Source organism: Oryctolagus cuniculus, chromosome 10, assembly GCF_051225735.1.
Source record: "Oryctolagus cuniculus isolate XC-2025 breed Fujian yellow rabbit chromosome 10, ASM5122573v1, whole genome shotgun sequence".
NCBI lineage: Eukaryota > Metazoa > Chordata > Mammalia > Lagomorpha > Leporidae > Oryctolagus > Oryctolagus cuniculus.
The window spans coordinates 25450691-25474064 of NC_142876.1; the positions used below are offsets into that span (position 1 = coordinate 25450691).

Consider the following 23374-nt stretch of genomic DNA (forward strand, 5'->3'; position numbering starts at 1 on the left):
AGTGTCTTTTCTCTCCCATCCCCAATTACAATTACATCCAATTTGGCCACTGGAGATAGGGAAGGAGGGAGCTGTTAAAAGAGGCATCTCTCAGGATTCCTCTTCAAAATTGCAAGGAATTTTATTTTACAAATTAGTTGCATACAGCTGAGATTAAGTAATTAATGTTTAAATAAAGTGCATATGACATTTTTGAACAAGGAAAAAGGAGAAGTTTCAGAGAGAGAGGGTGCAGGTTGTTTCTGTATTGTTTCTGTTCTCTTTTGTTTTGAATCCTGACAGGTAAGATACAGTTCCCAACAGAGCCTGCTTTCTCTAGGAGACAGGTGGAGCTTCTAAATCATTGTTTTGTTTCTGTTTCAAGGATTTTAAAAATATTGGGATGATAAAATAATCATGCTAAAATTCTTAGCATTTTTAAGGAAAGGAATTCCATCTGATCCACATGGAAGTATGATGCCATCCAAGTAACAGTAAGCAGATGTTTATTTCCTAAAGCAAGCTTACTCTTTGAAATCAATTTGTGAACTCATTACACAAATCCATATTAAACTATTTAGTCTATATTTAACACTATAACAAGGATAGTCAGGATAAATTAAATGGATTTTATTTCCAGATGGCAGAAAGCCAAAGTTAGTCCCTCCACTTCTAATTTATTTCTCGGTTCTAATCCCTGTCTGCCTACAGACAGAAGGAGAGACAAAGAGGAGAAAGAAGAAAAAGAAGTGGCTATTTTTATCTTCTGTTATTGAAGGGTCGATCAAATCAATATGTTTCAGTTCTGGCAGTGACAGTACTCGGTGGTTATCTTATGTTAATGCATAAATCTTTAACTCCTTCGCCCAAGATGGCAGTACAATGAGCTCTTTCTTCAAAGCTGGGTAAAATATGTCCAGCAAGGTGGAGTCATCTCATCAGTGGGAGAATGATTCACTTACATCCTTTCAAGGAACTAAGGATGCATAATAAGGCCCTGTCACACTCTCCCTTAAGCTTTTCATTACCATCAGCAATGCCAATAACTTTCAGAATTCCCAGTCAGCATCAAAATCTCCCTTTCAATTCAAATGCAAACTGCAGACACTTTCCTCTTCCATATTATTCTATGAATTCATCTTTCTCTCCAGGAGCAGAGTTGCCACTCAGTTCAGATCATAACTATTTCCCTCTGAGGATATTACACAATATTCTGCATTAATCTTTCATTCTGTTCCAATGTATTAGTATACACAGCAAAAATATGCTTTTCAGCCAAACCATTAATTTTGTCTATTTTGATTACAAATTGTTCAGTTATGTGCTTTGAGACCTTTTAACTATTTATTTCTCTGGCTTCATCTTTTCCTGTATCACAGTACATATGCTCAATTAGCCAATGAAACAAAGTGTTTGCCTTTTAGGTCTTCTAATGAGTAACAAAAGTAGTCACTCTCAGGTCCTTTGCAAGGTGCTGGAGATGCAAACATGATCAAGACAGGGACCATTAGGAACTCACAACCCAGGCTCCTTTCGTTAACATGGACTTTAGACTTTTTTCATGGCCTAGCTCATGTCTTAATTATTAGCTTTAACATCTACTCATTCATAAAGAATTTAGAAATTAGCCCATATTTCTAATCCATCTATACATACTAACAGCTACCTCTAGGCTCAGGCATTTTGACACAGTGAGTTAGGCTGATGCCTGTGAGGGCAGCATCCCATTTGAGTGCTGCTTCCAATACTGGCTGCCCCAATTGGGATTCTGCTCTCTGCTAATGCATCTGGGAAAGCAGCAGATGACCCAAATACCTAGACACCTGACACCAAGTGGGTCACCTGGATGGAGTTTCAGGCTCCTGGCTTCAGCCAGGCCCAGCCTCAATTGTTGAGGCCATCTGGGGAGTAAACCAAAGGATGGAAGATCTCTGTGTGTCACTCTGTCCTTGTGTGAGTCACTCTGCCTTACAAATGATTTTTCAAAAAGACTTTAAAAATATGAAAAAACAATTTTTAGGCTCTGATGATCTTCCATAAAGCCACTCACTTTTCTTGCCCAGTTGGGGAATAAAGCTTTATCCTTTCTTCTCTCACCCACCACTATGTTTGGCATCTATTCCTGCCACTGCCAACTCATCTGTTATCCACAATGGTTCCACAGTTATCTTATAAATTTATTAACATGTAATACTTGTGAATTTTTATGGGGTACAATAAAATAGTTCCACACATGTACACAGTGTAAACTGATGAGTTAATTATTTAGCTTTCTGTTTCCTTTTATTTTCCTGTTTGTAGTCCACCAGCTTTTCTATTTCACTTCTTTAGGTAACACATGTTTGTGGACTCTGTTGCAAACACAAAGAGAACCACATCTAACTTTCATCTGTAGACATCAATATTCCATACAACCTAAACAACGAGTTCATTTTTTTGCATATTGTAGAAGACACTTTGTGATCCAACCCTGCTGTCTCTCTCCTGACTTACTGAACCACCCGCAGTTCTCTGGGAACATACTTTTGTCTCTGCTCTAGGAGTTGATACACTGCATGTAGCATTCCTTCTACCAGCCATTTCTTTAACCTTCATGACAGAATAGAAAAACCATATCACTACTTCAAAGTCCATCTCATCACAGATGTCACATCCTCCATGATAAATTCCTGATTCCCAAAAAAAGAGTTGAGTAAACCCTCCAATGTGCTACCAATACATCTTGTATTTACATACTCTTCAAACTCAAAATGATTTGTTTGGCAATGAAAATTCCCTATCAGACTAGGAACTGGAGTACTCACTTTGCACCTGCATTCAAAAAGTTGAAATAAATTCTTCTTTATAATGTGTCATGTACAAATAAACTACATACTTTTTCTAAGGGTTTTACTGTTTTTGTTCCTGATCTAGAAAAACAAAAAGACATTTACCTCCTCTCTGTTGAATTTCCCTAGGGGTCATCTTTCCCTACTGAAGAAGTGTGTTAAACACCAAAAATATGTGATCAGAATTGGGCTCAGAGGCTCATGTTAAATAATGAGAAGCAACACTTGAGTATGACAAGATAGCAGGTGGTCTGTATGTCAGAAATTGAAACAGCGAATCCTTGAGATCTAAAAGCTTATGTTTGGGGCACCAGTTCTGTTATGTGTACTTACTTCCATTTATGAAATTACAAAGACAAGGTAAGGGAGAGATATAAACTAGAGTATTTTTTTTTCTTCCACATAAGTGCCTTACATTAGGCAAAAAACTCTCGGGAAAAAAACATCCTTCTCAGCTCAAGACAATCTGTTCTGCTTTGGCACATTTTCATATACATACAATTGGTTGACATCTTTCAGAATCACTGAATAGTCATTTTGATTAGCAGGTAGATGATTATTTAAAAAGGTACTGGACATAAAATATTAAGATATGTGGAAAATTGGCTTTTCTTTTTTACTTTTCTGGCTTTATAATGATGTGTATTTTCTTTAGAGATGGGGCATGTTCAATTTCAAATAAATTTTATTCTGTTCTACAAGATTCTAAAGAAATCATCTAAATGAAGAAATGTAGCTTGTTAGTGTTGTTATGTAAAGGTAAGGTGACCTATAGATTCTTGATGGATATTTGTTAATAACTAGATAAAAAAAGACAGCTGTGCTAACACATACCAGTTACTTAAGCGTATTAACTAATTGCTATTACTATTACTTTTATGAAAACACATAATAGATTGAAGACCTCTAAGTTAATACTTTATATGAAAGGAAACTTTCTCTTTCCTTTTTTTTAAAACTAACGTGTATTTTAAACTATTTTCACTTATAGCTGTGAACTAAATAAAACAGTAAGTAAAAGAGTTTTTCAACACAATAGCATCCTTGTTGTCAGGTGTGTGACAAATGGTACCACTACTCTTCTAAAACAGGGTTAGAATAGAAAGAAGAAAGTACATCAAATCCTGGCTATATCTTAATGATTATGAACTCAAGTAATCAATATTTCCTTCAGTGACATCTACCATCTCTAATTTGTATTTCTGAATACTTGGTACGTATTGAATAATTAATATACCATTGCAAATCACTATGTCTTATATTTGATAATTAGGATTAATTACATAAAACTCATTCTCTAATAAACTATGGATTCCTAGATAGTAGTGAATATGTCACATTTATCTTTAAGAGTTCTATGACATATTGAACCACAGTTGGCCATAGCACATGGAGAATTTTAACAGACATAAGTTGAGTAGCAGAATCTTAGCCATTTCTATTAATTTCAAGTTCTTCTCCTTTAATTAGGACTGCCCACACTAGTTTTGCTATACCCAAATAAATCTGAAATGGTACCTATTAACTCGGGCAGACTACTCATGTGGACAGAACATAGGTAGGCTGGAAAGTTAGATTTCTTGTTAACTTTGACCTTGGATGAGTTTGTTAACTTTTCTGTACAGTAATTTCCTCATTCACAAAGTAGGTAAAATAATTGCATCACTCTCATTGGATTCTTAGGAGAAATCAATTAATATGGGATTGTAAAGCTCTAGTTCAACACCATGTCCAGGTCCCAGTAAGCAGAAGAAAGATTTAGTAGTTCTTTGGAAAAAAAAAAAAAAAAAAAAACTAAGAGGAGAGGGAGACAGGGAGAGAGGGAGAGAGGGAGGGAGAGGAGACTGACTGACTCTTCCCTCTGTTGGTTCATGCTCCAAATGCTTGAACTCAATATGGGTTTCCCATGTGAATGTCAGGAACCCAAGTATTTGAGCCATCACCCGTTGCCTACCAGGGTTTGCATTGGCAGTAAGCTAGAATTGGGAGACAGCCAGTTTTCAAACCCAGGCACTTCAGTATGGGATGTGAGTGTCATGAGTGTTTTCCAAATGTGGCTCCAACACTTTGTAGCTATTTGACATAGGGCATGGTACATGATCTCTTTAAACTATAATTGTTTAATCCATGAAATGATAAGATATTGTAGACTAGATTATCCTAGAAGTTAACGGAAAAATGTATATAAAGGGCTTAGCACATAGTGCGAAACCCAGGAAAGTTCTTGAAAATTCTATTCTCTTCTATATTTTTCTTCTGTATTTAAACATTAATCAAGGTAGAACTGATTATAACTTTGTTGGAATGTTCTTTTCACACATTTAAATGGCATTTGCTTTCTTCTGTTTCTAAGCTCGTATGTGGGTACAGCCAAAATTGGATAGCTGTAACTGTACAACTCACCTACCAATAGTTCTGAAAGAAAGTGATAATTTCCTAAGTAGAGTGTTGAGTATATCAGCACATCTACCTTATATGAAAAGACAAATGACTCGAGGTAAGAAAACACACACACACACACACACACACTCACACACACATACATATGAACAAGGTTAAATATCTTGGAGGATGACTGTTCATTAGCCAAGGGTCTTGTAGGTAAAGGGATTGGAAGATTTGGAATAAGGAAGTTTGTGGAAAAGGCATAAGGTCGAACCCATGGGAGTGAATATTAACTGTAAAGATCTTTAATTCTTAGAGACACCAATTGTATTTCCATGGAAGAGGCACTAAACTATCTTGTAATTGTAGACGAACAATTGAGCTAAGGAACATCAGTCCTCTAGAGATAGCACCACAAGCTTGTAAATGAAGAGGCTAAAGTGGCAAGGACAGAGTCTATGCATTGAGCATCAGTATGGACATAAACCTAACAAAGGTGTTGCTACTCGCTATGAGCTACTGCCACTGCTGTATACTTAATTAACTAGCAAAAAAAGACAAAGCTGAGTTACCAAAATAAACCACTCCTTAAAGGAGACCAGCTAGCCTCTAGGTGACGCCTTTCACTCTGGAGGAGTTAGAAATTCATCTTGACCGGAATATACACATATTCTGAGAAATGGTTTATTTTTCATACTTTCTGTATTTTAGCACCATCCTTTGAGAACTCCCAAAGTATTTGAGCCACCAATATGGACTCTCTCTCAGAGTACTATGAAAGGTCAAATAACTCAATTTATAGAAAAAGAGGTTTGGTATGACCAAAGAATCTATTAATCCTATCACCTATCAACCATTGAGCAGCTACCAACTTGATATGGTAAATACAGAGTCTCTTGTAGGTACAGTTGAGGAGCCAAAGTTTAGAAAACATTTTAAGAATATGAGGTGCTTTCCTTTAGGGTACATTATATACCACGAATCAATGACCAGGATCTGATGTCATGTTCTCAACAGGTAGAACAAACACAAAAAATGGAGTGGGGTCAATCAGTGCTGTGGTGTGATAGGCTAAGCCTATGCCTGTAGTTCCAGCATCCCAGATTGGTGCCAGTTTGTTTCCTGGCTGCTCCTTTTCCAATCCATCTCTCTGCTATGTCCCAAGAAACCAGAAGATGGCCCAAGGGTTTGGGCCTCTGCATGTGAGTTGGAAACACGGAAGAAGCTCTTGGCTTCTAATCAGTCCAGCTCTGGCTGTTGTGGCCATTTGGTGAGCTAACCAGCAGATTGAAGACCTGTCTCTCCCTTTGAATTTTTTAAAAGATTTATTTAATTATTTAAAAGGCAGAGTTAAGGAGAGAGAGGAGAGACATAGAGTGGGAGAGAGAGAAATAGATCTTCAACCTGCTCATTAGCTCCCAAAATGGCTGCAAAGGCTGCAGCCAGGAGCCAGGATCTTCCTTTGGATCTTTGACCTAGGTGCAGGGGCCCAAGCACTTTTGATATCCTCCACTGCTTTCCCAGGTGCATTAGCAAGGAGTTGGATCAGAAGTGGAGCAGCTGAGACCTGAACTGGTGCCCTTGTGGTATGCTAATATCACAGGCAGCGGCATGTGCAAAGCCACAACAGCAGCCCCTCCATCACCGAATTTTGAGCTATTGCTAGTATCTTGCCTTTATTGTCATTTTGGACATCTCGTGCCAAAATACCAGTATGTAGGGAAAGATATCACTCTGGTAAGACTAATTACTCAGATCATCAGGAAGGAGTAGAAAACAGGAGCAAATGTGATTGGCACAATGCTGATCTACTAGTGTCTCTTAATATCCCCTTCCTCAATGTTGGTGATAAATGGACTAGTACAATACTTTGCCTGTGAAGAGACAAGGGGCTGGGTTACCTCACCAGATAAAGACACAGACTATATAGACGTTAGCTGAGAGTGATAAGAGTCGCTACTGGGTAAGAGATGGGAAACAGCAGCACTTGATATCTTGGGACCAGTTGAAATCGTATCGGTAGTGTGGCCATTCATTCCATTTTCCCCAGGAAATGAGATGAATAAGTGAGAAAAGCAGCTCCTAGAATTCATTACATCATGCAAATAGATTTGGGTGGCTCAACAGGAGAACTCTAGTGCAGAGAGGTACATCCTTCATATATCTTATTCGAGATTGTACTACTCCTTCCTCCAAGTGGAGGGACTGTTGGTGGCTGATGGCTCCTTATTGAATTAATCTCTAGTAATTGACTTGAGCTAAACAAAGCAACATCATTCCAAGTCAAATCTGTGGAGTAGAGTAGCCTGAAGAACCATGCCCACTTCAGAGTTTAAATAGTTTGCTGTTGCTGCATAATTCATTCCTCCCAATTGTGTATATGAATACTAGTTCATTGTAGTTCTATCAGTGCTGATATTATCAGTTTGGCACATAAAATGTATATCCATACACTTTAGGTATTAAATTATATGTACCTCTCACTAATTATTACACTGAAAACATAAAATTTTTATAACATATGGAATACATATTCACAGTGTGTATATATATGTTTTGTGTATGCATATATATCATCAATAAGTGATTTAATCATAGGTAAAGGATATTAATATAACAAGGTCATTTGGGTTTAATATAAATATCAACATTTTTCTTTTCTATTTTCTAACATAGAGAGTTTAGAAAAAGAATGTGGGAATATAATATTCTTTGGTGTGTTTACTTCTGAAGCATGATGTGATCAATATTCATGAGCCTATCAAGTTTTCCATATTGTATGGATTTACAGTTATCACTGGTCTCAGTACACTTCAGATTACTGCAGAATTTGTTTCTAATTTAAAGTCTGCCGTACAGCCATATTCTCATGATTAGCACTGAGCTGGCTTCCTACTTGAAGCACTTGCTGAATGAAGGGCAAGGTGAATGACAAACCTTTATTTACTGAGAAACCTTTGCCTACATAAAACTGGAAATGAGCAGGTCATTAAACAGATAACTGCAAACCTTGCGGTGAACCTTCTCCATTAGTAGTCATTTTGAAACAGGACTTTTCCCTCAACCTTGTCCACTGGGCTCAAAACCTAAACTTTAAATGAGCACTGTCATTGAAATATTTATTATTTTCTTGAAGCATAGAAAAATGTGCTAGAACAAAGATATGATTTTCACCTATCTCAATATATGCCTATTTTTCTGAAACTGAATGAAACCAACAGAAGACTTTATAATAGCTAACACTTAGATAACAATTCCCAGCTTTTACATACATTTATTGCAATAAATCATTGAGCCAATTATCTACTGCATTTTACATCTGAGAAAATAGAAACTTGAAAGGCTGGGCAGTGTTATATAAGAATTGGTTCACAAATATATACCAGAAATAATTGGATAAGGAGATTTAAATGAGATGTGGACATATCTATACTAGGTGAGTATTACAAAGTCAAAAATCAAATGAATGATTTATTCCAAACTTAACTATCAATGGACCCTAAGGAAAGCATTAGCTTGAGTGTCAGTATTTCTCCAAAGGATGGGAAATTCAGATGAAGTAAACACAATGAAAGGATTACTTTCCTCTTATTTTTTATTTTTAGCTTGACAAGTAAAAATAACTTTTTAATTGATTGAATAAATGTAATGCCATATGTGCTGAGTCATTAACCACTGTGACAAAATTGATTCTGTATCCTATGAACTACAATTAATTACTTAGCTTTATAAAATAAACTGTTATAAGAAAGCTCATAAGCTTGCCACAATGGAATTGTGTTTCAAAAATACCAAGTTGCATTGTTATTCATTTAAATTCAATGGTAGGACTCTAAAGAGAAATTTTGTAGTTTTAATGGACATTTCAATTCGTGTGAGGGAACTGTCCAAAGACTTATTTTCCAGTTTGGCTCCATTAATGTACTAGTCCAGTGCATGGAATTGTTTGTTCCACGTTATTTACAGAACTCCAAGAATAATTTGATCCTACACTAAAAACAATTAAGAACTGAAACTGGAATAACCCTCTTCATCATCAAGAGACAAAAAAATTCCACTTAACTAACCACCAGAGAATAAATTCAGATTAAGAAGTATACTCGCTTAGGCCGGCACTGTGGCTCACTTGGCTAATCCTCTGCCTGCGGCGCCAGCACCCTGGGTACTAGTCCCGATTGCTCCTCTTCCAATCCAGCTCTCTGCTGTGGCCTGGGAGGGCAGAGGAGGATGGCCCAAGTGCTTGGGTCCCTGTACCCGTATAGGAGACTGGGAGGAAGCACCTGGCTTCTGGCTTCAGATGGGTGCAGTGCCGGCCGTGGCGGCCATTAGGGGAGTGAACCAACGGAAGGAAGACCTTTCTCTCCATCTCTCTCTGTCTATAACTCTCTCTCTGTCTCTCTCTCTCACTAACTCTGCGTAGCAAAAAATAAAAAAAAATTAAAAAAGAAGTATACCCACTTGGCTTTACTTATCCTCTCCTACATAACTGCCGAGGTGCTATTACACTGCCAGATTAAATTCTAACAGATCTTGAAGAATTAAAACTACCTGTACCATTTTTTAATCTTTCACACAATCCCAGTGATTTACTGTATAACAGTCAACATGTGATAAGAATATTATAATTAGTTTCAATTACTATACACCCATATGGGTATCTATCCAGATACTTCTCTTGCCCATTTGGTTTTCCAGGTATTATTCTCATATTGATGAGTAGCAACTTACAAATCATATCCAAAAATCTTCTGATTTCATGGCTTGCCTTATGATCAGATTTAACTCTTCTTGTTAATTCCAGGATATGTGATGCACTGCCTTAATAAAATGTTTAAAATTCAACAACACTTGTAATCAGTAAACTTCTCCAGAGGAGGACAGGTAATTGACAACAGCTCTCATTTTCCTAAATATCTAACAAATAAATTTTTCCTACTGTACTGGAACTCTATTTGGTTACCAATGTTGGGAAAATTAAAGAAAGTCTAAAACACAAATTATTAACACTCAATATTTACTTATTAGATGTACAGCATGGTTTGGTATTTTGCCTAAGCGAGTAACAATATTGGGGAATATTTATAGTAAAATTTCTTCTATTTTTTCCACAGTTTTTCTGCCTAGTAGAATGAGAGGAATATATCATTTTTCTCCATGATAGTTTTACACTGTCTTCATCCATGTCTACCATTAAACACATGCCAGACTATGATGCACCTTCACAGGTGCATTCCCAGTTCTGTGCCCCTCAGCCTACCTGCTCAGCAGTCACTAAATTTTCTTGATCTTCCAGGGTAAACATCTCCAGAAAATTGATTAATACCCAGCAGCTTGAACCAAACTAACTAACTCAGATATACATGATGTCTTCTAAATTATCTTTTGTCTCTGCCTGACCCCCTATCTTCTCATCCCCTGCAGCACATAATTGCTATCTTCAGCCAACTATCAAATAGTCTTAATTTAATTACTACCTACTCGTACTCCAGTTTACTGGATGGTAATTCAGAGATAACTAATTAATCAACATTCACTATTCCAATGGGGTCCTAATTTATTGCTTATTGGTTTGCAATTCTGGTTGCTGAATTTTTTTTTTTTTTGACAGGCAGAGTGGATAGTGAGAGAGAGAGAGAGAGAGAGAGAGAGAAAGGTCTTCCTTTTGCCATTGGTTCACCCTCCAATGGCCACTGCGGCCTGTGCGTTGCGCTGATCCGAAGGCAGGAGCCAGGTGCTTCTCCTGGTCTCCCATGCAGGTGCAGGGCCCAAGCACTTGGGCCATCCTCCACTGCACTCCCGGGCCACAGTAGAGAGCTGGCCTGGAAGAGGGGCAACCGGGATAGAACCCGGCGCCCCGACCGGGGCTAGAACCCGGTGTGCTGGTGCCGCAAGGCGGAGGATTAGCTTAGTGAGCCACGGCACTGGCCAAATTTCTTATTCTTAATAACACCTAACTCACTGACTCTGAACACATTGTCCTCAGGCTGTTCAGCAACTAGAAGATTTGAAGCTAGAGTTCATCTCTTTCATTTGAAGGGAACATTCTTCACAAATGTCCTGTCCTCCATGACCCACACACAAAAAATACCTAACATAAACAACAACCAAAATCTGTCCTCAGTTCCTAGGATCGGTTAATGGATAAAAGTTAAGTGATATAAATCAGCAAAATTGTTTTAACTTGCATTCACTACCTCTTACATCATATGTATTTCGATGTATATGTATATTCTTAGGAGAACATAAGGTCATTCTTTATGCAAGTGTGTATGTGAGTATGTTTTAGAAATACAATCAAGCACTTGAAAATCATTTTTAAGTTCACTATGGATCTCATATGCCAAAGTGGTCCCAAAAAATTATAATGGAGTAGAAATATTCCTATTTCCTAGTGACATCATGGTTACCATAAGGTCATGATGCAAAGCATTAATCACATTTGTGATGCTGGGGATGTAAACAAACCTGTGCTGCCAGTTGTAGGAAAGCACAGCACATACATTATATTCAGTATATGAGACTTGATGATACTAAATGACTGTTACTTGTCTAGGTACTTACTATACTTACTACACTGTACTTTTTAGTTGTTGTATAATGTATTCCTACATATATAAAAATTTTACAGTAAAACAGTATGTGGTATTTTATTGCAATAATCTCATCAGCTCTTGTTTACTTGATTACACTAAGAAGCCCTGGGGAGTGACCATCCAGGTCTGTGTTAAGTGTACGCTATGGTGCTCACACAATAGGATCACTGCCTAAGCATGCATTTCTTATAAAACAACCCCACCATTAACTGACACACAAATGTATATAGAGATAAAAGTAGCTATCTGGAACTGGTATATGCTACTACAATGCTAACTATGTTCTATTATTGATAGAATCTTCAATGGCCTGATTTTTTAGATGTTACTGATCATTTTGATTTGTATTTAGAGGAGGTCATGTATATATTTTACATTATAGCACATATAAACATTTTTCCACTTAAGTTCTAGAGAGAAAAAAATCATGATCTCAATTTAATTTGGCAAAATTTCTTATTTTATTCCCTAAGTCACTGATCACTTAAAAGGGAATACCTGACTATAGACAAAAGACAATGTTGGAACTTCATTAGGCTGGCGTCACTGTCCACCAACAATGCACAATGGCTTGAATAAACCACTGTCTGCAATTCAGAGAGAAGTTGATTTTTTTTTTTTTTTTTTTGGTTTCCAAGAGTAACTCTTAGTCACAAGCCTACAGACAGGCTAAAGCTGAACAGCTGTGCAATGCAGCCCACAGTGTACCTCAAAAAATATTGTGACCGTTTATTGTCAAAACTTAGAGAGGGCTGTGTTCTTCCCACCATGGTTAGTTTCACTGCTTGATTTGTATTTGAGCTGGCCTCTCCACCATCTGTGTATGCAGCCCACAATGCATCTCTGAGGAATTGGAGTGGCATTTTTTTTTTGAAGACCTGATTAAATAGTCAGGAAAAAGACAATTCATCATTTATAAGGGGGGAAAATGAGACAGCTACAATGGTGTTCTGTCATGCTTTAAGAGTTTTCTCTTCATTTCCTTTCACTTTCTTTTTAATCCAATGCCAAATACAATAAATACTGACCAAGAATGTTGAATCCACTGATAACACCCTACCATCCAGATAAAAAAAGAATGAATTATCAAGATTCTCCTAGATTGACTCTAGTGAGGAGGTAAATGACATTTCTGCTTTGCACAGCCTGGGTCCTTAATGGTCACACAGACCTAAAGGAACCAGGATGCAGGTGGAATGCAAGATACCACCAGGGGCCAGCACTGTGGCATAGCTAGTAAAGTTCCGGCCCACAGTGCTGTCATCTCATATGGGCACGGGTTAGAGACCCTACTGCTCCACTTCCAATCCAGCTCTCTGCTATGGCCTGGGAAAACAGCAGAAGTTGGCCTAAGTGCTTGGGTCCTTGCATCTGCCTGGGAATGCTGGAAGAAGCTCCTGGCCCTGGCTTCAGATCAGCACAGCTCTGGCCACTAAGACCATTTGGGGAGTGAACCAGGGGATGGACAATCTCTTTATCTTTTCCTCTGCCTCTCTGTAACACTGTCTTTCAAATAATTAAATATATTTTTAAAATACCACTAATAAAGGGCTGCCTGTTGGTATTCGACCTTCCTTGTATAATGTTTACTGAATGAGCTGAGCTACTGGAGCATTAAAAATAAACAGATTTTTTTTTCCCATCATCTATTTCCAAACATAACCTGACAGATCTGTCTTCTTACGGATTGCAGCCAGAGTCAACCATCTGGCTTGGAGTTACCATAAAGTATTTTAAGTCTTATCTTCAGATATTGAAACATAAAACAACACAATTAAAAAGAGAATCATGGCAGGCACCACGGCTCACTTGGCTAATCCTCCGCCTGTGGCACCGGCACCCTGGGTTCTAGTCCCGGTTGGGGCACCAGATTCTGTCCCCGTTGCTCCTCTTCCAGTCCACCTCTCTGCTGTGGCCCAGGAAGTCAGTGGAGGATGGCCCAAGTGCTTGGACCCTGCACCCTCTTGGGAGACCAGAAGGAAGCACCTGGCTCCTGCCTTCAGATCGGCGCAGCACACTGGCTGTGGCGGCCATTTTGGGGGTGAATCAACGGAAGGAAGACCTTTCTCTCTGTCTCTCTCACTGTCTAACGTTGCCTGTCAAAAATAAATAAATAATTTAAATTTTTTTAAAAAAAGAATCACATACACACAAAGGCAACAGTGAGATCTAAATCAAAACTGAAAACTGATATTCAATTAGCCCCCGCCCCCACACCCACCCCTAACCCACCCACTTGCAGCCTGGCTGCACCCACTCTCTGAAGTAGGCCTGAGCCCAAAAACAGGGAGGAGCCAGTGTGTTTTTAGTGTCTTGGGTGTATTTCCCCTCTTTTTAGGGCTTCCCCAGGGTTAGAGAGAGGGAAGGACAGACTTGAATGTAAGATATAGTCTGTTTTTCTCAAACTGTGTTCTCAAAAGTCCACAGTAGTGGAGGACTGTTGCACGCAATTCTGAGTAGTCTTCAAAGATGCCGTACCTTAGAAGTCCCCTCTGGGGAGCCTTCCTCATTGACCTTCTTCACCAGTGCCCAGCTTAGCAAGACTCCCTACTGTCCTCTAGAGGCCTGAGCTTAGGCAGGACCTCTTGGGCAGGGTTCCCATCAAGAAACTTTCAGTCCTGCTTTCTCTCTCTCTCTCTTTTTTTTTTTTTTTTTTTGACAGGCAGAGTGGACAGAGAGAGAGAGAGACAGAGAGAAAGGTCTTCCTTTTGCCGTTGGTTCACCCTCCAATGGCTGCCGCGGCCGGCGCGCTGCGGCCGGCGCATCACGCTGATCCGAAGCCAAGAGCCAGGTGCTTCTCCTGGTCTCCCATGGGGTGCAGGGCCCAAGCACCTGGGCCATCCTCCACTGCACTCCCGGGCCACAGCAGAGAGCTGGCCTGGAAGAGGGGCAACCAGGACAAGAACCCGGTGTGCCGGTGCCGCAAGGCGGAGGATTAGCCTGTTGAGCCATGGCGCTGGCCTCGGTCCTGCTTTTTCAAGTGGCGTACACACCCTGCTCTTTCCACTGTTTCCCTCCCTTTCCTCCACACTATTTTGTGGACAGCTCCAGTTTCCAGCCACAATAAGTTACCCAGTTTCCATCCTTGTAACATAGGCACACACACACAGGTACACACACACACACATACATGGGCAAGCAAAGATGGAAACATATACAGTCTGTCCAAGGGGCTTTCTTGGTCCCCCTGCAACTTGACTTGTTGGGGAAGGAAATTATCACGGGGATGACCAATGGTCCTTCCGTCAGTGCCAAACATTTGTAGGAAGAGGCAGCTCATAGCTCCTTCAGATATGTGGGATAACATCTCAGATTTTTCTTGTGGCTTTGAAAACTCAGGGGTAACTAGAATTCTTTTGGTCTAGGACTTGTGTGGCAGCCAGCATTCCCTCAAACACGGCCATATTAGTTGTTCCTAATGAGATGGCACACAGTTTTAAAGCATAGCTCACATTAGAGACCTTGATCTTAGTGACTCCTTTTCTCTTCTCTGGCAGGATTTTCAGCAGAAGAGAATGGACTTCGTCACATAAATGAAGTTACACTGGCACTTAAAACACACCAGATGGGGAAAAAAGAAGTCATCCATCAGAGAAGTCAGCACTCTCAAAAGAGAATTAATAGTCCCTTTTAACTTCTAGATAGTTCTTTTAGTTCCTTTACTCATCTGGAACTGTTGTTCTATAGTTGCTTTCTTAGTTCAATCAAGAAAAAAGAGAAATTCCCCTATGTGAGCATTATTTTTGTACTATTGGCTAAGGGTGCACAAAACATAAGGACTTAATAGGCACATTTTAAATGATAGAAGCACAAGACTGACAATGTCTCACATATTTCATCTATTTCCTATTAAACTTAATTTAGGGAAAGATTGGGGCAACAGTTAGTCAAGCCAACAGGAAGGACATTTATCTTAAAGACAAGTTTGACTAAAAGAGTTGAAATTAGTTTGTACCCTAACATGTTATGAAAACATTTATAGTAACACTTAATATTTAATAGTATTTAGATCTACATACACGATTGCTTAGTCCCTCCTTTAAAATCATGAATAGTTTTTAAGTTCTTTAATGCTCAACATTTCTGGGTGGTGGAAGAGTTCATTCTTCCTTTTAGTGCTCTCCCACCTCAACCTCTCTCACCACAGGAACTGTGTTGTCATCAGGATATTATATGAAAGGCCTAATGTAATTTTTTGCTAACTTTCATATATCCTCATAGCATACCCCCAAAAGACTATAAAATCAAAACCAAATAAAAAATTTACCAGTTAAACTAAAACGACAATCATATCTACTTAAAAGAAGAGAAAATTAACTTCACTGTAGAGCATTATTTGTCTTTGTCTTCCAACTTCCATTGATTCAACACAATGTATAAGTATAAATGTATAGTCTTTAAATTTAATTATATATGCATATATGCATGAATGTAAATTTATATAACTAAAATGCAAACATAATGTATATATGAGTACAAGATACATACATATAAAATATTTCATAATCATATGGACCACTTGGATGAAAGGCAGGCTATAAAAGAGGGAGAAGGTAATAATTTAGCAGTTGTTGTCTTGTAAACAGAGCCACTATTGTTTGTGATTTTACATAATTTGAGACAGAATATATATATGTATGTATGTACATATATGTATAATTCACTAGAAGGAGCATATTGTCAACACACACATGTATATTTTGTTTAAGTAACTGATTTCATATTGAAATAAAGAGATAAGGAAAATGATAAGGACTACACATAATTGTAATTCCACGTATTAGAGCAAAGTTTTCGTCATCTTACCAAGCTTAGGGACGATAAGCTGTGCACTGCTCTGGGCATTTCCAGCTTCATTTTCAGCCACACATTGATAAAAGCCTTCATCTGACTTCACCACTCCAAGAATCCGTAAATTGCTTCCTCCCTAAAGGAGAAGAAACAGGACATGAAATGTTTTCAAAAGAAGAAAAACCTCAGAGTGACAAAATTAACATAGTCAACAGTTTTATAACACGTTCCAGAAGAGAGAAGAAGGGAGGCTTGCGGGTTCTCAGCCTCGTGCTTATGACCTAAGCCTCCTGGAAAAGTCACATGTTCCCAATAATTTTTCCAAATTCATTGGGCATCAGCTCAATCTAGTTCTGTAACAAGAACATTTTCACAAAACTACATATCAAGCTTAATATTTAAATGAGCAGTCAACAGAAAGTTCTTCTATCACATGTGGAAGAAACAGTGATTAGCTTCCAAAGAAATCACTGCTCTGCTTGTTAACTGATGGAAGCTCAGGTTCAAGAGCTATTCAAGAAAAATAAAGCTAAAAAAGAAAAACAAAACACTGAATTTTGCACCATCCAAAGAACCAGAATTTTAGGGTTGGATTTTTTTCTCAAAGTGTTTACCCAGAACAGATTGGTAAAATCCTTTAAAAATTAGTCATTGCTCTGACAAATAACGTTTTGGTGCTTTGGAGAGGCGGCTAGAGTGGTTATTTCATATCTGTGTTGTTATTCTATGACTGAAATGTTTCACCTTCAGCAAACCATCGATTAAATACAGCAATGTTAACTCCTCTTTTACATAAATTGAGCCACCATCTTTTTCAGGATGGCTGATAAAATGATCTAGTGATAGCATTTAATTATAGTAACTCAGTTTATCTTCAGTATTCCTGTAAGAAGTAGTTCAGTAAGTAAAACGTGTTAAATCACTTCCCTTGGAGTCATTAAGAGATAAATATAACCTCATGGGGAATTCTTAATTGTTTTTAGTGGCTTGTAGTCAATTTTCGGCTGATGTAAAATTCTTAGATAAAGCTGGCTAACTTCTAATTAACAATTTTCATATAAGTTACCATTTGTGCTCAATGTTATATGCGCTACTGAAAATGACTCTCAGATTTCTGGAGCTATTGGGAAAATATCTCTAAGCACAATTTAATGCAAATAGTGTACACACTGTACATTTTCATTCACCTTAAGAAAAAAGTGCTTAAATAGGCTGGCTGTAATGAGTCATGCTGGGAGAAAAATTATTCAAACTGTAGGAAAAATAAATGTTACATTTTATCATGTGTCCTTAAGGGCACTCTGCAATTTCCTTTATATGCAAGCAGCATATATTTTCAGCATATACAACACTTTTCAAGTTGCCCAATGGCAGGTCATTTCTAATTCTGAAGAGGTAGAAATAGTGCTGCATTCAAAGGAATAGAATCTGTGGCATTCAAAAGTTATATTTTTCCAGTCATTACTCTGTTCCCACCAATTAGACAAATGCTAATAAAAATGAAAAATGGTGAATTGTGATAAAAGTGATAAAGATATGTTTCATGGATCTATTCCTTAAGGATTTTTATAGCATGCCTAAATGCATGCACAAAGAGATTAAAAAGTTTCTGAAAGTTCACTGATGGGAAAGAGGCAGTGTAATGTTGAGAGGAGAGCTTGTGCCTGGACTTTATGGTGCTTATGTTCTAGGCCCATTCTGTCTGAGACACCTGGTTTAGGGGACAGCTCCTCCTTAATGGGGATTCCAGTCACATCTTTAACCTAAGAAAAGTGGCCATACAATACTTTCAGTTAGCTGTGAAATTCCTTGCTATTCAGAAAATACATTTTATATTTCTCATATTCTCACCTCTCTGAAATCAGAACCTTCTGTGCTAACAAACACCTAAGGGAAGTTTTCAATGGAGCATTTTCCAATGAGCAAAATCAGCAGCAGCAAAAAAAAACAAAAAACAAAAAACAGTAGTTTGTGTTGAGCACTTGTTGCTTGTAAGAGAACTCAGAGAAAGCAGTAGCATTAAAACATACTACCTCTCAGAGGCTAGGGGCAGAGACTTAGGGGAAACCATATGAACAACTATTATCCTTAGGATTAATTCTTTCTAATTTCAGCTCTGAATCTGAGGTCTCTCCACCTCTACAGTCACTGCTGCTACCACTACTTTTCCAGTTTCCATCCCCACTGCCTTCTCAACTGTTCATGGAAGGGTAGTGGAAAAAGAGCTATTTGTATTATCAAAGTAAGAATACCATATTCATAAGTAGCATATCTTATTGAATCTTACTAAAGTGAGGAAAAGAGAAAACAATGGAAAAAGGGGGAAAAAGAGAAAAAAAAAACTTAATATGGTCTAGAACTAGGTCGAATAGTCTTAGGCCCTGTGTTTCTTCTTCATTTCCTCTTCATTTATCTATTTGAAGGGGGCTGGAGTGTTTGATGACTTTTTTCTCACCTTTTGTCTTTGAAAATCACTAGCCTCATTAAAATAATTTTCTTGGCATTAAAAATTCCCAATAGGAAACTTCTTCCCAGGAAAGAAAAGTGAAAAAATATTAAACAATGGATGGGATTTAAAGCTCATATGAACAAAGATAATTACCACTATCTGAAAATAATCACTAGGAATGACCACATCTCCATTCTTCATCCAATTCACAGTGGGCACAGGCTTTCCAGAGACTGCACATTCAAACTCAATGTCCATGCTTTCATAGGCATAGAGGTTGGAAGGGTGATTTAAAAACCAGGGTGGAACTGCAAAGAAAGAAAAAATAAAAGTGAGTGGGTGGGGATGAGAACCTGCCTGGTGAGGTCTTCACTGTGTTTAAAACACTGCTCTGCTATAGAACATATTTATAATTCATTTCATTCCAAAGACTTATAGCTCATTGTATTGAAACTCCTGTATAACACGTCATTTTATTTTTTTCCCAAATGCAGTTCAACAGTGGTAGCTAATGCTGTTTTGCCACAAGAAAGAAGAAAAAAAATCAACATTTTCGGAAAAAAAGGTAAAAAATATTCTGAATACCCAAGTTATTTGTTTTCAATTGACCCACACACTGAAAAATACACAATGCCATAGAAGTTATGATGAGGAAGTAAGAAATAAAAGGAAGCTGATAGGTCACAGATAATCCAGAGCATAAAATGAGAAAGGTTAGTTTCCCTGTAACTCCAGAGTTTCATAAGGATTTAGTTAATATGATAGACTCACTCTCTGCTGAAACTGGCTGAATGACACAAAATAAAAATAACTGTATGATATTTACTTTGGACATACTCCTATTGTTTTTCAGCAACATCTGTTTTAGTACTCAAATGTTACTATTCTAAACAAATTATTATTTTCTCATAGTATGTGATACACTAATTTATTGAATTTTGAAACCACTACCATCAAAGTAGTGGCTTCATGATGGAAATTTGCAATTCAAAGCAAGTTATAAATAGAACACATCTTTGCCAATGAATCTCACCATTTCAGTCCCTCAAAACTTTGCCTAGGAGAAGAAAATTTTAAAAAGTAAAATTTTTCCTCTTCCACAGGAGAACTTGGCATATTGTCAAATTTGACCATACATGTTGCTCAGAGTCAAATTAATAGTAAAGTAGCTGTGATTACAGTGCTTCATATGGGAAATACATATGCATTTTAGTAGCCATTTTTAGTCTGTTTTTCACTGTTCAGTGAGTAATGAGTACTGATTTTTGCTCATTTGTGTATATTTTGTTCCTTCCCACCATTATCAGTAAAACTGTTTCCTTACACCAAATGAAATTTTCAATTTTTGATGTTCACTGCCTTCTAGAAAATAAGTGTGCTGGTAGAAGGTCCCAGGAAGTCATACTTTGTCCTAACGAGCGATTTCTCTCTCCTCCCCCTGCATGGAAGTAGAAGCATCTAGAAGCAATACCATACATCATCAAAGAATGTAAGTCTCATGTTTTCTGAAATATATTGCTTTATCAGGGTATGTTGTCAGCCATCAGGGACTATACAGCAAGCTAAGGACTAATATTTATCTTCACATCTCAGTGCCTACTACAGGTCCACATCCTCAGCACATGCTCAGAAACATCTGCTATTGATGCTAAGAACTCACAGAATAAAATGTACATTTCCACCATCTGCTGCAGTGATATTAGTATAAATGAGAAGTTTGGTTAATGTCATAAAAATGATACCTCCAAAATAATATTATTTCTTATGAGAAATAAAATATCAAAAGCAAAAATGATGCTGCATTGCTACTTGGAGAAAAGATTGAGCTTTGTTGTTTCCTGAAATATTTATTAAAGTTCTTAAAGCTCAATCTTAAAATTCTTTCCTGTGTTAAAGGAAGTAACATAGTTGTAACAAAACAATAGTCATCATTCTGGAAGAATATGAAGGCAGAAAATTTCCTAGTAACAACACAAAGGAAATATGAAGAAAACAATAGAAATATGGATGGAAAAATGATAGGACCAAATCATTACTTATCAATAATTTTGAATGTAAGTGGCCTAAATTATCCAATTAACAGATACATACTGCCTAGAAATACACATCACCAATAAAGATACAGACAGACTGAAAGTCAAAGAATGGCAAAGATAGTCCATGCTAATGGAAAACAAAAACATACAGGTGTAGCCATCCTAATATAAGACAAAATAGACTAACACAAAAACTGTTTGAAGAGACAAAGGAAGGAATTATGGAATGATAAAGGGATCAAATCAATTGGATGATGTGACTATAATAAATGTATATGTACTCAGAGCCAGGGTGCCTGGATATTTCAAACAAATGTTAATGGATATAAAGGGAGACATAGGTTCTAACACAATAATAATGAGGGGCTTCAACAACCCAATTTCGTCAACGGACAGAGCAACTACTTGACATGCTATCATTTGCTGGCTGTTGATACATAATAGTAACAGAAAAGCCCACTGGGGAACAACACTGAAGAAATCACAATAGCTTTTCTTCTAATATTATAGTAACAGAATATTAGAGTATCAAACTATATGGTATTCTGCCATTATTGGCAAAGATATTTTAGTCAGAAAAATTAAAATTCATACATTTTTAATTTTTCCCATGCCTCATTAGTGCTACTTATTTTGACTACAGTATGCTGATAAATTCTTCCTCCCTTCCAAATCTTCTGCTTTAAGAGCCGTGGGATGAAAACCATCTGATCTTCAACCTTTAGAGTCCTTCATATATGCGAGGAAATGATTTCAGATCTCTCTGCACAGTTTTCTTTATCCAGACAAATAATCCCATTATCCTTCTTCAATTCCAGCTCCTTCTGTAATCAGGGCTGCTTCTCTCTAAATCCTGACTAAGCTTTCCATTTCTCTCTTTAATTGTAGAGCCAGGAAAAAATTGGAAGAACAATTCTTTAAGGATCAAACCAGTGATAAAAGTAATAGGATGATTATCTCAGGATCCTATTTCAGTATTCATACCGATGTCATGGCCATGCCTTTGATTCATGCAATATCAGTGGGCTTCAGGAGACACTGGAAATGCTATAACAATTAAGTTTGTATGCATATAGAATATATACATGTGTGTGTATTTGACACATTTATATGTATTTCTATAAATTCTTAGATGTATTTATGTTCTTTTATACTCCTGTGTAACACATGCCATTACATAGAATACTTATCTTTGAAATATCATGTGTGAAAAATACCCACAAAAATATGTCCATAAACATATAATTTATACATACCTTTCTTTGTTCAATTTTCAATTTGATCTAAAGTAAATTTAAAAACCAAGTTATAAAATTTAACTCACACATACTGTACATTTATGATATTAATAGGTAAAAAATTATTCTGTTACTAATACTGAAAAATGACAGAAATTTCAATCCTATTATTTTTGCTCAAATATATTTTAGTATGTCCTCCTAGTATTTAAAGTTAAAATGTGTGACTATTCTATAAGTCTATAAAAAAGTTTCATGCATGAGAGCTGATTCTGTATACTTTAAACTGTGCATTGAGAATTATATTAAATTATTGGAGAAAATTTGTTTTTTCAGTTTCTTATTAATTGCAGATATTCTATAAGAAAATCCTTTAGTACAGTTAATGGAGAAAATGATTCATTCAAACACATAACTAAATTTTCCTCCTCTAATGACTAATAAAATGAAAATTAAGACCCAGAACACTCACACACACACACACACACACACACACATATTTCTGGAGTAGAGAGAGAGAGAAAGATTTAATTCCCTAAGTGCCATTAAACCCTAGAGACTGCCTCAGAGTTTTTGCAAAAATCTAATTATTCAGCTCACAACTCCAAGCATAGGCCAATGATAAATCTATAGATAGCCTAGATTTTTCCTTTTCTGACTACACAGAAGTTATAATGGCTAATGAGAGACACATAAAAGATGATGATTACTTTAGCCATGGTAAAGACTCTTGGATTACCAATGAACTGAAGAGTTGGTTGAAAAACTGAATACAATCCCCTCTACCAAGGACAGGATTAGGGAACAACAGAAGCCAGCAAAGTATCGTAAAAGAGATCCAATGCTGCTTCAGCTGAAGCCACCCTCATACTACGTCTGCTGGTTATTTAAAAATGCATCACTCCGCAAACATTCAGCCTTCAAACATGAGCTCAAGGGATTGAGAAAGAGTGGTAAATAAATGAAGAAGTAATTTCTACTATATTAACAAGTTGAATTTCTGGGCACAACTACTCACATATGATTAAGATATAAGACACCTATACTGAATATTGTAATGTAATATAACCAACAG

At 37.2% G+C, this 23374-nt stretch overlaps 1 protein-coding gene across 2 annotated transcripts in view; it reads right to left on the minus strand.

The window, feature by feature from the left end:
• The window catches only part of DCC (DCC netrin 1 receptor), a 1201543-nt gene that overhangs the window by 449298 nt on the left and 728871 nt on the right, over nt 1–23374 (minus strand). For both annotated transcript variants that reach the window (XM_051851212.3, XM_051851210.3), the window contains exons 6-7: nt 19179–19333; nt 16592–16712 (exon numbers count right to left, since the gene is read on the minus strand). In XM_051851212.3, coding sequence (XP_051707172.1) covers nt 16592–16712; nt 19179–19333 — 276 coding nt within the window. The remainder of the gene's footprint in view (nt 1–16591; nt 16713–19178; nt 19334–23374) is intronic.